The 13,956-nt window shown below is 38.9% G+C and overlaps 1 protein-coding gene across 1 annotated transcript in view; it reads right to left on the reverse strand.

The window, feature by feature from the left end:
- col9a1a (collagen, type IX, alpha 1a) overlaps positions 1-13,268 on the reverse strand; it is a 28,789-nt gene extending 15,521 nt beyond the window's left edge. Inside the window, exons 1-14 of the mRNA XM_037974589.1 lie at positions 13,059-13,268; positions 12,211-12,294; positions 11,548-11,586; positions 11,408-11,470; positions 8,917-8,970; positions 8,217-8,252; positions 7,975-7,998; positions 6,045-6,098; positions 5,806-5,859; positions 5,069-5,101; positions 2,294-2,350; positions 2,164-2,217; positions 2,026-2,079; positions 1,839-1,919 (exon numbers count right to left, since the gene is read on the reverse strand). Coding sequence (XP_037830517.1) covers positions 1,839-1,919; positions 2,026-2,079; positions 2,164-2,217; positions 2,294-2,350; positions 5,069-5,101; positions 5,806-5,859; positions 6,045-6,098; positions 7,975-7,998; positions 8,217-8,252; positions 8,917-8,970; positions 11,408-11,470; positions 11,548-11,586; positions 12,211-12,294; positions 13,059-13,133 — 762 coding nt within the window. The 5' untranslated portion in view covers positions 13,134-13,268. The remainder of the gene's footprint in view (positions 1-1,838; positions 1,920-2,025; positions 2,080-2,163; positions 2,218-2,293; positions 2,351-5,068; positions 5,102-5,805; positions 5,860-6,044; positions 6,099-7,974; positions 7,999-8,216; positions 8,253-8,916; positions 8,971-11,407; positions 11,471-11,547; positions 11,587-12,210; positions 12,295-13,058) is intronic.
- Positions 13,269-13,956: the final 688 nt, after the last annotated feature.

Consider the following 13,956-nt stretch of genomic DNA (forward strand, 5'->3'; position numbering starts at 1 on the left):
AACAATAATCTAACTACGCCTGTTTTACGTGAACCTTTGCCAGAACATAATTATAGTCTCAGTCAAGCTCAATGTTGTCTAGCAAAACGTCCGATGAAAAACAAAGTTATTGTCAACAAATCATCTAGGAGAGACTACAGTGTCCTTCTGTTCCGCCTCCTCCAGTCCATCCATCCATTTTCTTTCATCCCCTTTTCCGTTACGGGTTACCAGGAGTCTGTGCCTATCTCCAGCAGTAACTGTCCAGGTTGCAAGTCCATCACAGGGCCACATAGAGACAAACAAGCATTCATTCATTTAACCACGCAGCTACCTCCACCCCTACTACTGCTGCCTGTCCGTGTGTCTGTGAGAGGAGTGGGGGGTAGACATACAGAAACACATAAGCACACACACAGGGAGCGCTGTTCTGCTGCTCATAAATTAGAGTATTTAACTAAACACTAAGTTTACAATAAAAAATTCAATGTCTAAACACTGTGTGTAACTTGGAGAACATTTTTCGTTGAAGTCTTGTCGGTTTCTAATAACTGATGATGACTCAGTCAGATTAAAATAGGATATTAAGACTTTTGGAATCAGATACTCTTCTATAAAAATATTCAACAGGCAAAGCATTTTCAAAAAATGATGATAACCTCAATTAAAGTCAGATAACTTTGTCTTGAAGCATCTGAAAGCTGTCCAAAAAAAGTCAAGTGAACAACAGAACAAGGACCTCAGCAGGGTCCTTTAGGGGGCATGGGAGTTCGCCCAACCAGTCTACATGTGTTTTGTGGACTTGGAGAAGGCGTTCGACCGTGTCCCTCGGGGAACCTTGTGGGGGGTGCTCCGGGAGTATGGGGTACCAGGCCCTTTGATACGGGCTGTTAGGTCCCTTTATGACCGGTGTCAGAGCTTGGTCCGCATTGCCGGCAGTAAGTCAGACTCGTTTCAGGTGAGAGTTGGACTCCGCCAAGGTTGCCCTTTGTCACCGATTCTGTTCATAACGTTTATGGACAGAATTTTTAGGCGCAGCCAAGGTGTCGAGGGGGATCCATTTTGGATCTCGGGTCTTGTTCATCTCTGCTTTTTGCAGATGATGTGGTCCTATTGGCTTCATCAGGCCGTGATCTACAGCTTTCACTGGAGGGGTTCGCAGCCGAGTGTGAAGCGGCTGGGATGAGGATCAGTGCCTCCAAATCCGAGGCCATGGTCTTGAGCTGGAAAAGGGTAGAGTGCCTTCTCCGGGTCAGGGAAGATGTTGTGTGTCATTGTGATGACACAGGGATGCAGAAAATCACAGAAAAAAACAAACATTTGTAGGTAGTGAAAGCATAGCATCATCATGGTAAATGGCCTGCACTTCTATAGCACTTTATCAAGTCCAAGGACCCTAAAGCGCTTCACACTAAAGTCAGTCATTCACCCATTCATCCTCAAATTCACACACTGATGGTAGTAAGCTACATTGTAGCCACAGCTGCCCTGGGGCAGGCTGACAGCAGTGAAGCTGCCATTACACCGGCGCCACTGAGCCCTCTGACCATCACCAGTAGGCAAGGCAGATGAGGTGTCTTGCCCAAGGACACAACTGATGAGATGGACGGAGTGGGGGCTCGAACTGGCAACCCCTGGACGAACCCCTACCTACTGCTGCTCATGACTGCCTGAAGGAGGTTTTTCAATTTTGCTCCATTCTAAGAGTTGGTGTAGGTTATGTAGAACATAGTGGAGTCTTCAATTAGTGTGAGTGGGGACTAAAATATTCTTAGCTGACTGCATAAGCAATCCATGTCCCATTATTTTTTGTTTTCCATTTCCCCAGTGAATTAAAACTAACTTATCATGTTGTTTTAAAAGTCTAGTGTATGAAACCATCTTACCCTGTCACCTTTTGAACCCATTATTCCAGGATAGCCTCTTGGTCCACCTGGGCCCTAGAATTACTCAGCAGATAGAGATAAGTTAATATGTTTGTCCAGAGCCATTTTCTCAGTGGATGATGTGTTTCATTCTAACATAGACAAGAATTAAATATTTTACTGGTAGTCCTTGAGTTCCAACTTCACCAGGTGGTCCTTGATCACCTTCCTCTCCCTGTTGGATATCAAAGTCCAGTAATGTCAAGACTTGCTTTGCATTCTGCAGTCTGTGTTTTGATCATCCATAGCATGAGGTTACCTTGTGTCCTTGTCTTCCGGGCTCACCTGATTCACCCTTAACACCTTTGTGGCCCTATACAGGTAAAATGTACAAATTAAAAACCAGTCAGCCACTGATGAGCAATAAAGGAAGTAACAGTCATACTTACTTTCATGCCAGGAAGGCCAGAATGTCCAGTCAGACCTGAGGGACAGGCATTGGGACACTGAAAAACACAACAGCCTATTTGAGGTTATGAAAAAGTCCTACGACCAGGGGCCTTCACTGATAATGACCCCGTAAACCAGTAAGCAACAGCCATTAAACCCATCTGTATTCTTGAAGTAGAAAATCAAATATTTCAACTGCTTAACTTTTCAGTTTTCCTTCATAGTTGTGGAACTACATTGTGCAAAGTGTCTATTGGTGACTGCTTATATAATGCAAAATTGTCAACGATGTTTACATTTCTAAAATAGTGTTTGCATTAACCGCTGGACTAATTAACAAGCTAGGAGATTGATCCCCTGATCCTCCATCTGGAAAATAACCACCCTTCCACTGGGCTAAAGACATCCCCACAGATTGTTTGTGCCTGCTCTTGTTGCAGTTTATATATATTTTTTGCTGTTCACAATATTTTGTTGGTACCAGCTGTTTACAAAGATTATAATGTGGGATGTGCTGTATGAAATGATGGGTAAAAAAATGAATTTAGCTCACTGAGGCATATGCATAGGCTGCATGAATACCCTGGGAAAAAAATACCGCACCCTCTTAAAGTCACAGTATAATTTAACCTCTGCCCATAAAAATGATAGCAACTAAACAGAAGTTAGACATTGATCTGGATTCAATCACCTATATATTTGCAGTTAATGCTGCCTGGCCCAGGGCTTCGGTGTTTGTCTTTCAACCCCCCTACTGGTTGAGCCAGATCCTGGATCTGGTTCTGCAAGAGGTTTCTTCCTGTAACCCACTCCCATGCATGCTCATGATGGAGGATTTCATTAAAATTAAGATTCAATGCAATCTGCTGTTTCTTCAGCTACATAACTTTTTACTGATTGACATTTTATATTAACTGTCACTACTGTATATAAATAAACTAAACTGAATTGATATTATGGACAAAAAATATGGTGTTTAGATTATAGTGTTTTCTACCAGTATTTGATAATGTACCATTCTTAATTATTGCCCAGACCTGTGATTGGACAATTGAATTAACAAAACTGAACACTACAGCTAAGCAAACAGTAGTATTATAGTTCTGGTTTAATTTACATTTTCAGAATTAAAGCATTGAGAAGTTGTCAACGAGGTAACCCCTGTAGGATATATACAGTATGGTCTGGGATCAGATCTAGACAGGCTAAGCTGAATGTCACCCTCCCCTTTTAGTTTTGTCACTTTGCAATTAATATAAAAAATACCCCCAAAAAATAAATGTCAGGGTTGTAGGGTTCGTGTAAGGTTTGGTAGTTTTTCCTGTTTCTTTAGATTCAGAATGTTTTTCTGTTTTACTGTCTAAAAGCTGATTCAGCACACACACTATTGTTTCCTGTTTTTTTTTTTATTTTCCCTACATTTTTTGCAATAATGACTTTTGGCTTTTTTAATGGGGATCAGAGTGGCTCTGTTCTCTTCTTTTATAGAATTGTGCAAAAACAATTTGGGAATGATATATCCACTTAGATCCATTTTAAGTACTTCTGCACACTTTGTGCTATTTTAGCCATTCCTATATCAAAATGTTCGATCTTATCAGGAATAGTGTTTTATGATTTTTTGTTTGTGTTGGTAACTTTTATACTTTTCAAAATGTTTTACTTTATCTACAAATGTTTTCCCCTAAATACATTGAGATATTTTTAACTCCATCAAAAACATTGTTCTTTTTAAAATTTGCTTCAGGAAACTGGCTCCATTTATATCTCCCTTAGCTAATTTGAACTTTTAGCTAGCATTTTGCAAAATTTAACTTCTAATTAGCATTTGCTATTTCTAACTAGCCTTTTGTTACTTGTAGCTAGCCTTTCACTACCTTTAGGTTTTTGCTAATATTTTGTTACTTTCTAGTCTTTTGCGACTTTTATCTTTTAGTTTGCAGCTAGCATTTTACTCCTTTTATCTTGTTTTACTTCTTTTAGCTAGTATTTTCTAGTTTTAGCTGCCCTTTTACTCCTTTTAGCTTTGGGCTGTCATTTTTCTAATTTAAGCTTTTAGTTAGCATTTTGCTATTAGCATCTATCTAGTATTTTGCTCTTTTTAGCTCATATTCTTTTTTGTTTGTTTGTTTTAACAGTCCAGTTTCAGTGCTCAGTACTCATCCAGTTATAGCTTGTCAATTTTTCATTTTTACTAAATGTCATTATATTCCAGATGAATTTAGCTTTACAGTTTTCCACAGTTATTTTCCCTGTGTTCTGTGATTCCAGCTCATTGCTCACCTCTCTATCTGCTAATGAGCTCAGTTTGTCTCTCAGTCATCTCCCCTCCCAGCATATTTATTCTTATGGTTTCATTTCTTCATTGTCAGTTCCTGCTGTTGGCTTCTTGCATTCCTGTTAGTTATTGTTTGTTTGTTTTTTCATATCTATTGGAATTTCTATTATTTTCTGTATTAAATCTTGTTGCTCCTGGAATCTGCCTCAGGCGTCTGCATTTATAGATGCACTTTAGCACATCATCATAATAAAATAACAAGATTAAAACAAACATTCTCATGCTTTGAAGCATAACATTTGTTAAAAAATATTTCTTAGACATAATCCTTTAAGACACCAATCATTTTTCTGCCCAAACCACCCCGAAACATTTTTCATTCCTGCCTCTCAGTATAAAATGGAGTTTTAAATCAAGTCAATTCTGTACTAAAACATAATGTTTGTTGCAATTTCATTGACAAATTCATGTATAAATACAAAAAAAAATTACTTACCAGATTCTCGCCTTCATAAACAGCTGGAGGTCCCTAAATACAAGTAAAATCATAAAAATAAATCAGTATTCGATATGTTAAACTTTATTTGATTTTTTAATGGTTCATGTTATCTTAAAGGTACTTACTGCAAACTTTAAAATCAAACATAAAAAAGGTTATCCTTAACTAGTGTGGTGCAGTTTGATAGAGCTTAGCTCAACAGTTTTCCAGATATATTGATATGTAATTCTGAAATAATGGATGCACACTCAAGCTGAATCCTCTGAAAACCACATGGAGCTTGAATCATGTGGTTGACCTACTTTAGGCTGGCTGTAGTCTGTGTAGGTAAACAAATATGTTGGAATCAGACAAGCATACAGTCTCAGAGAAAACATTTAGCTGGAAATATGAAAGTGAATCTGCTGCTAAATGTCAAAGAAAAAGTAAGAGAAATAACCCTAACCCTCAAATAGCTTTTCCATAGATGTCCATTTTCAGTCACTTCAGCTGTTTATGTAGGTAAACAAACTCATGTTGTGATTGGCAGCTGTTCACAAATTATGCTTACAATTTTTTTTATTTAGGAACATGTTAATCATTAATATGAGGAAAAAACTGTGCAGATTCTGTTTCTTTATTTATGATTTTTCCTTTTTTTGGACCTGTCTTTATGACTTTGCACTAAGTATCTTTAATATCCACATTTGTCCTATAATGTTAACTACAGAACAGGCAGAAAATGTGAGGTTTACCCGAGCCCCAGCAGGACCAGGGAGACCAACTGGACCTCTCTTCCCTCTCACTCCCTTTGAAAAAAAGAGATGTTTTCATCAATGTGTGGCTTAAGCCTCATCAACACATATTTAAGTTTCTTTTGGTGTCTTTACTTCAGTTTGTAATATTTTATCTTTAAAAAAAAATGGTACACATGTTTTACTATTAAACACTTCAAAGTTTCCATCACAGCTTGTAGTCTGACGGGCATACTCACAGGAGGGCCAACTTTTCCCAGTTCACCTGGTAGGCCATCTGTACCAGGAATACCCTGTTGGAAAACAAACAAACATGCAGGAACTGTTTCCCTGTTGCTACATTCACTGAGGAAAAAACTTATTTTATTTATTATTACCCGCCACTTGCTTTTGGTAAATGTCTGTGCCTATGTCAGTGTGTTTGTGTGTCTGACTGTTACCAAAATATCTCATAAACAACTGGATGAGTTTTAATAAACTTCTCAGAAACTATTCATTCGATGAACATCTACAACTGATTAACCTTTGTAGTCAACCCCATTCAAGATGGCAGCCACAGTCAGCTGACCTTATCAAACACAAAAATGGCTTTAATTCAGACATTTTTACAGATAATAAACTAAAATTTGGTGTGTTAGTAATTGAGACTGATCATTAACATATACTCTAAACACTAATTGATCACATGAGATTTGTTTTCAAAACTGCCATTAACTGTTAAAATCAGCTATTTCTGTCTGTTAGCAAAAACCTTAGGAACCATAGAACTGTTTTTTGTCAGTATTTGGGTATTTTGTGTTATTTTCTTGTACTTCTGTAACTGATTTTTTCATGTGATATTTGTGTTAAGTTTGTTCCCTGTATTTTAGATTATGGTATTGCCTTGTTCTTTGCAATCCTTGTGCAACTATTCACCTACCCTCAGCTCAGTAATTTTCCAGTCAGCCTGCCACGCCCATCTGCACTTGTCCCTAGTTGGTAATCACTCACCTGTTTTTTTTTTTTGCCTTGCAGCTCAGCTTCCCCTTCACAACAGTGGACCGATACAGAGTATGAAATACTGCAAAAGCCACACCCATCCGCCTGTTTATATCATGGGCCATTTTTCCCTCACTCGTGAACAAGACCTCGAGATACTTAACCTCCTCCACTTCAAGCAGCACCTCACTCCCAGCCCAGAGAGAGTAGTCTGCTCTATTCCGAATGAAGCCATGGTCCTCAATCGGAATAGAGCAGACTGAGGACCATGGCCTCAGATTTGGAGGTGCTGATCCTCATCCCAGCCGCTTCAAACTTGGCTGCAAACTGCTCCAGTGAGAACTCACGGCACAATGATGCCACAGGGCCACATAATCTTCAAATAGCAAAGACAGAACACCAAGGTCAACAAACTGGACCCCCTCTGCTCCCTGGCTGCACAGAAATTCTGTCCATAAAAGTCATGAATGGAGTCAGTGACAAGGGGCAGCCCTGGCAAAGTCCAACTCTGTGAACCAGACTCTCACACTGTTTCTATAGAGACCAAATGGCCCATAACAACGGACCCCCAGTTCCATACTCACGAAGCATTCACCCACAGGGTACCCCAGGAAACACAATTGAATTCCTGAATGTGTTTGTTAAGGTCAGTTGACTGTGGCAGCCATCTTGAATTAGGGTTCACTACAAAAGTTAATCAGTTGTAGATATACATCCAGTGGTTATAGTCTGAGAGATTCATTTAATTCTGTCCAGTGATTCATGAGATATTTTCTTAACAAATAAAAAGGGCTGATATCAACAGTTATGCGGAAGTTTTAGGCAAAAATATTGTGTCATGTGTTGTCCTCAGAGTCTGTGTTGGGAATGATGCTCAGCTACTACCACACCAGATGTTAGCTTAATATCTGTTAAATTTCCTGAGATACAGCTATTTCTAAGTTTCTTATGGTCAGTTGACTCTGGCGGACATCTTGAATTGGGATGAGTCCAAAAGTTAATCAGTTGTAGAAGTTCATCCAATGGTCACTAACTGAAAGTTTCATTAAAATCCATTCAGTGGTTCATGAGATATTTTGCCAATGCCACAAACAAACAAACATACCCACACTCAAACAAAAGCTTTATTGGCATTTTGCTTCTGGAGGTGGGCGATACATACATAATGTACATGAATAACAGAGTACTCACATCCTGCCCATCAGGTCCTACACCCTGTGAGAGAGAAATCATAAAATATGAGCCACAAACAGAGACTCAGGGAAAGTAAGTCCTTCACAGTAACAAACATTCAGTTAACAGCAGTGTCAGGTCTATTGAGTTTAGCAAAATGCACATTATACACTATAGATACAGATATACAGCATTATGTAGTGAAAGCAGGTAGTCAAGATATAAAACAGAAATACTGCAAGATGAAAATGTGAACTCACAGGCTCTCCAGGAGGCCCTCGAGGTCCAGGATCCCCCTGAAAACCAACAAGATGTAAATGTACCTGTAATAAATTATTTATAAGCAAAAAAACAAAAAACAAAAAGATCACATCAGAACTATGAAAACTCCACAGGAAAGTCCAGGGTCCTCCTGAGACCCATGTCCTCATGAGGGGACATCAGCTTCTATGCATCATAAAATGTTATTCTGTTCAACTTAGACCTCGTCCTTGTTGAGAGCACTTGCTTTGTATTTTTTAATAACTGCTTCATTTTTTAAATTTGTTTTATATTTGAATTTTTACATTTTTGAATTACTAGTAAGTTGTTTCAGCTTCTCCCTTCTTCAGGGGTTGCCACAGCGAATAAACTCGTACGAATGATTTGGCAATTGTTTTAAGCCGGATGCCCTTCCTGCCACAACCTGGGCTCCAACCTGCAACCTCAGGATTACAAGACCAGGGCACTGACCACCAAGCCACCGCAGCCCCCACGTTTTTGAATTATTAACTGTTCAAAAACAAATGATACTTCAATGATCCAACTAAATCAAATAGCTAGGCTAGGGGACATTAACTTTGCAGACCAGACAAAAGCTCTGGTCTCAAGAGGTTTTATTTCCATAGAAGAAACCTCTTCACTGAGGATGTGAATCAGTTTATTTATAAATTCAGTTTTCTGTCGAGATGACAAACTTACTTTTGAGCCTTTTGGTCCCACAAGACCCGGATCCCCAGAGGGTCCAACAGGTCCCTGCAAAGATGATACGGATCACTGTCAGATTTCAGTTTAATGACTTTCACTACCAAAGAAAAGGAAATAAACATCACAATTTTTATCAATTGTAATATTCATTACAACAAAAAGACAAAAAAACACTTTTCTTCCACTGGAACAAAAATGACAAACAAACAAAAACAAATGAGAAACTGTGTCTTGTACAAATTGAGCTTATGAAAAAAGGGCAATATTTTAAAATAATTTAGACAAGAGTAGACTTGAATGATCATAAAAGCAACAGTTATGCAAATATCAGTCCCTTGTTCACTGAGACCTTATTTATTTCCTGGTTTTATGGCATTCATTAGCTACTTTCAGGCACTCATAGATCAAACTGTAACCATTTTTCCTGTCAGCATTTATAAAACTGACCTGTTTTGTGTCAACAGTTGCTAAATGAATAAATGGCCTAAACTAAAATGACTGATTCGTTAGTTTACCTTCATCTGGTTGCTTCGTCCTGTCAGACTCAGATTAAAGGCATTCACTTCTCCTTCACTGTTTCGATCACGTGTCAAACTCAAGGCCTGCAGACCAGATCTGGCCCTTGTCACCACTTAAGGCCCATGAGATAAAAGTTCAAAAGTATTACATCTGGCCTGCTAATCAGTAACAGAATAAGTCTGTATTGCTTATCATTTTGCTTAAAACACTGAGCACACTTAGAACAGACTTTCATAGAAATTAGCCATTTTTAAAGCTGAGAAAAAAAAAAGTGTTGAATGTTTTAGTCTTTTTTTATTTTGACTCGTAAAGAGTAACAAGAAAATCCAGACAGGACAGACCAAACTCTTACAGATAAACTTGCAGCCAAGATTTTAGGTGATGTCCATCAGAACAACAGGGAGTGTGATTAAATTTATATTTGATTTGTTCTCTTCTCATTTCCAAGTAAAATGTTATTTCCTGTATGTTTTAGATGATTTGATGGGTTGTGATAAAATGTGTTATGAAGAAATAATAAATTTTAAAAAATGCTGATAAAAAGCAAGGCATAATAAATAAATGCTAGTAATGTGTCATTTTAGAGTTGATATTTTGTTATTTAATATACAAGTTGTTTATTCTAAATTCCATATTATATGGCATTAGGCAAAAGTAGTTTGTATTTCTATATGAATAATTTGTCATATCACATCTGAAAACTGAGGAGATTTTCTTTATTCGTTTCAGTACATTTTGACCAAGATTAGCCCTCAGCCAGAGCAAGGTTTTCATTTAGATCCTCTCTGAACCTTTATTAATTAATAACTGCTACAAGAATTTCCAATTGCTCAAAGGTACTAAAGACAGAGGGAAAATAAAGTCACTTTTAACCAGTTTCTTATGTTAGAACTTTCTTAGATTTGATGTGAGTTTGTTTCATGCTCTACTTTCTGACCCTACCTTCAACTAACAGATTACAGACTTGCTCGTCTGGACCATCACCACAGCAGACAGAAGCACACTGTGGCCGTTCTGCACCTCCTCTCGTAGCATACTGGGCGTTCCTGTCAGCCATCCCTGGGCAGCCCATTCCACTGCCCTCCTTTCAGACGTGCACAAAAAGAGCCCTGTTCCTGTCAGGAAGCTGTTCAAGACTTGCCACTAAATAGCCAGATTGATTTATTCAGGGGACTTTTTTCTCCCTCAACATTTCTCCTCACTGGAGGCCAAAGCAAACTCTTCACACAGGAGCAGATTTAGATTTCAATTCTCATCTTCTGGGGCAGTACATTTTAGTACTGCTCTCTGGAGCAAAAGTGTGATATTAGGTTAGTGAGATTAGGTTAGGTTTGAAGGGACACCAATAAACCTGATTGAATTGTATTTAAATTATGTCCACTCTATATTCAGTTAACAACGCCCCATTTCCTTCAATGATGATTAAATCAGCTTTCACTTTTTTCCCTGAAAAACACTTGTTTGATTTAGCCAGTTTTTTTTTTATTTAAATAGTTACCCAAGTCTACTTTTTGGTAAAAGTGGGTAAAGGTTTGTGATCCTTTTTACAAATTGAAATAAAAATAGTAAACTAAAAACAAAATTACCTATATTGTACTTAATATTGCACATTTTAAGAAGTTTTTTTATCCGGTTTTCTGTTAAACCTAAAAATGAAAATAAATAAATAAATTACCCTTAAAATTTGGAAAAGGCTGTCCATCTGCACCAACCTCTTAAGCCTGAGTGCCAAATTAAACCATTCTTAAACTGCAGTTGCAGCTGCACAAAATCACTCCAAAGGTCGCAAATGGCCAATGGGCCAGAGTTTGAACATCCCTGTTCTAGATCAATGCAGGTGAATTGAAAAGAACTGTGGTGTGGTTCTGGAAATACAGACTGCTGTACTGTCAGGGCTGTAAATGTGTGTGATGGAGGAGTTCTCCACAGCTCCACTCGAACCCAGCTGATATGATGCTTTACTTACGTCTGCCCCTGGAAGGCCTGCAGAGCCAGGAGCCCCGTCTCTGCCGTTATCACCGTCAGGACCCTGAAAACAGAGGATTCAGCATTTTTAGTCCAAATGGCAGCATCCAAAACAGCTTCTGTAATCAGACAGTGACTCACAGGTGGTCCAGTCACTGTGGAGTCTTCTCCTCGTTCCCCCTGAAGACACAGCAGAGATATAAACAGAAATAAACAGGAAGCATGAATGCAGAATTCTGTCCTCAGTGTATGTTCAGGGTTTTAATCCATAAGGTGTTTAACAGTTTGAGCTCCGGGTCACCAAATAAAGACTGAGAATATTCCCTTTATTCCAACTTCAGTGGGAAATGTGTGTAAGTATAGTGATGAATGGCATTTGTGTTTGTTTGTTTTTTTGTTAAAGAAATCTACATTATAATAGTGGAAAAATCAGTTTGGTCATTTGTCAATTTCTCCTGTTATTGTTCAGCTTTCTGCAAACAATCCCTCCTTACTCATGAGATTTTTTTAACAGGTTGTCTTATTTTGAAGCAAAATTAGAATAATAATTTTAAACATTTAAACCATTTAAACTCATTGATCCAGGTAAAGATGGATGCAGTCAAGTTATTGTATTTTAAAAGGAGCATTATGACTCAAACAGCTGCTGTTTGGCCATCTGACTGAGGGGATTAACTCAGCGCCTGAGTGTCTCACACCTAAAACACATCTTTTATTTAAAGAGAGAGAGAGAGAGAGAGAGAGAGAGAGAGAGAGAGAGAGAGAGAGAGAGAGAGAGAGAGAGAGAATTTCATGCAGACTCACATCTATCCCATCCACTCCGGAGACACCAGGTATGCCAGGAGGTCCTGGGGGTCCTGGGGGGGTTCTGGGACCGACTGAAACTATCTTTAAAACAAATGCAAAAACCATTTTTTGTTTTTCCATCGCTGAACTTGCAAAGCTGCTGCTGTTTCTGTGCAGGGCCGTTCACACAGAGAGCCATTGTCTGGGTGATGTGAGGGGAAAGGTCATGAAACCAAACCTGGCTTCACCATTTTAGGCCCATTATGCTGCCTAAGTAGATGCATGTGTTCAGATTACTGCTGCTGCCAGGTGTGCAAGCTGGGATTAAGTGGCTTTTTGGATAAATATGACAGCACAATGGTGCAGACTATAGAGGAAAAAATGGAACAATATCTGGTCTAAGTTCACCTCCCTGCAACATTTACCTGTTCCATCATAGACTGGTAACAGTTTGTACTAAAATGCAGTACTGTTGTACTGCTGTACTGTTGTAATGTTGCATGTGTGCAGACTATCTGAGACTGATAGTAACATCAGATTACATCAATCCACTCAAAGGTCTTTACCAACACGGTTTTATATCAGAAGAAAATTAGAACAGTAAAGTCCGCTCACTTCTGAGCAGCAGAGACACATTAAAACTACAAAATGATCAAATAAAACATCATAGAACATTAAAACTAATGTGAAGTCTAGACCAGATTTAACCTTACAGGTACTCTCTGTCATAATGAACCTTAGAAAAAATAGTAACACTTTAATCTCAATATGATTTTTGCACACGAACCAGTGAGTCCCACAAACAGCCTGCCTGCACTTCGTAGTTTTTTTGTTTTTTTTTAGAAAAAGAAACAACTTCCTCTCACCTGAGCTGAGCAAATCAGCACAATCTGCAGTAAAAGCACCAGAAGAGGCTCCTGAAAAATCCTTAAAAGGCCCATATTCTTCCCACAGACGCAGTTAGATCCTAAAATCCTCCTTTCACCAGGTTAGTCGGGGCTCTCGGACAGTTCACCTGCCAGTGCGCCCCCCAACTGAAAGCCCACTGCCTGATGGAAAGGGAAGATGTGAAAGAGTCCTCCTGGGAAGCTGAGGCTCAGCCGACCAAAGGAGGAGGGGTTCCTCAGACTCAGAGGTGGGCGATTTCCTCCACTTTGAAAGTTTAATGCTTGAAGTAAGAAGACAGTTAAAAAGAAATCACTGGAACTTTGTTTTTTTATCATTTTGTCTTATAAATCAGTGATACTATTATTGTTCTTATGTTATATTTTAACGTTATCTTTACTGCATTCTCACATTTAAAAAAAAATTCCCCAGCTTTTGACTGTACCTGATTGTTCTGATCCACTGATGGACTTCTCCTGTAGGTCAGTACTGTTTTCACAACGACTCATCAAATCTAAGCCCCTGTTGAGGTCAAAAGATGCAACCACAGATCCAGATAACTAAACACTACAATCAGGTGCAGACTTCCACAAACACATACAAAACTATGTCAGCAACATTTTGTAGAACAAAGATACAACCAGATGCAAAATGTAATGCTGCAATCATTTAAATTCATTTTTTATTCAATTTTCTGCATTAATTACATCACAATAACAAATTGAAATCCATCCATCCATCCATTATCTTCCGCTTATCCGGGGTCGGGTCGCGGGGGCAGCAGCCTAAGCAGGGAGACCCAGACCTCCCTCTCCCCAGCCACTTGGGCCAGCTCCTCCGGGGGAATCCCAAGGCGTTCCCAGGCCAGCCGAGAAACAT

The sequence above is a fragment of the Kryptolebias marmoratus genome, linkage group LG3 (assembly GCF_001649575.2).
Source record: "Kryptolebias marmoratus isolate JLee-2015 linkage group LG3, ASM164957v2, whole genome shotgun sequence".
NCBI lineage: Eukaryota > Metazoa > Chordata > Actinopteri > Cyprinodontiformes > Rivulidae > Kryptolebias > Kryptolebias marmoratus.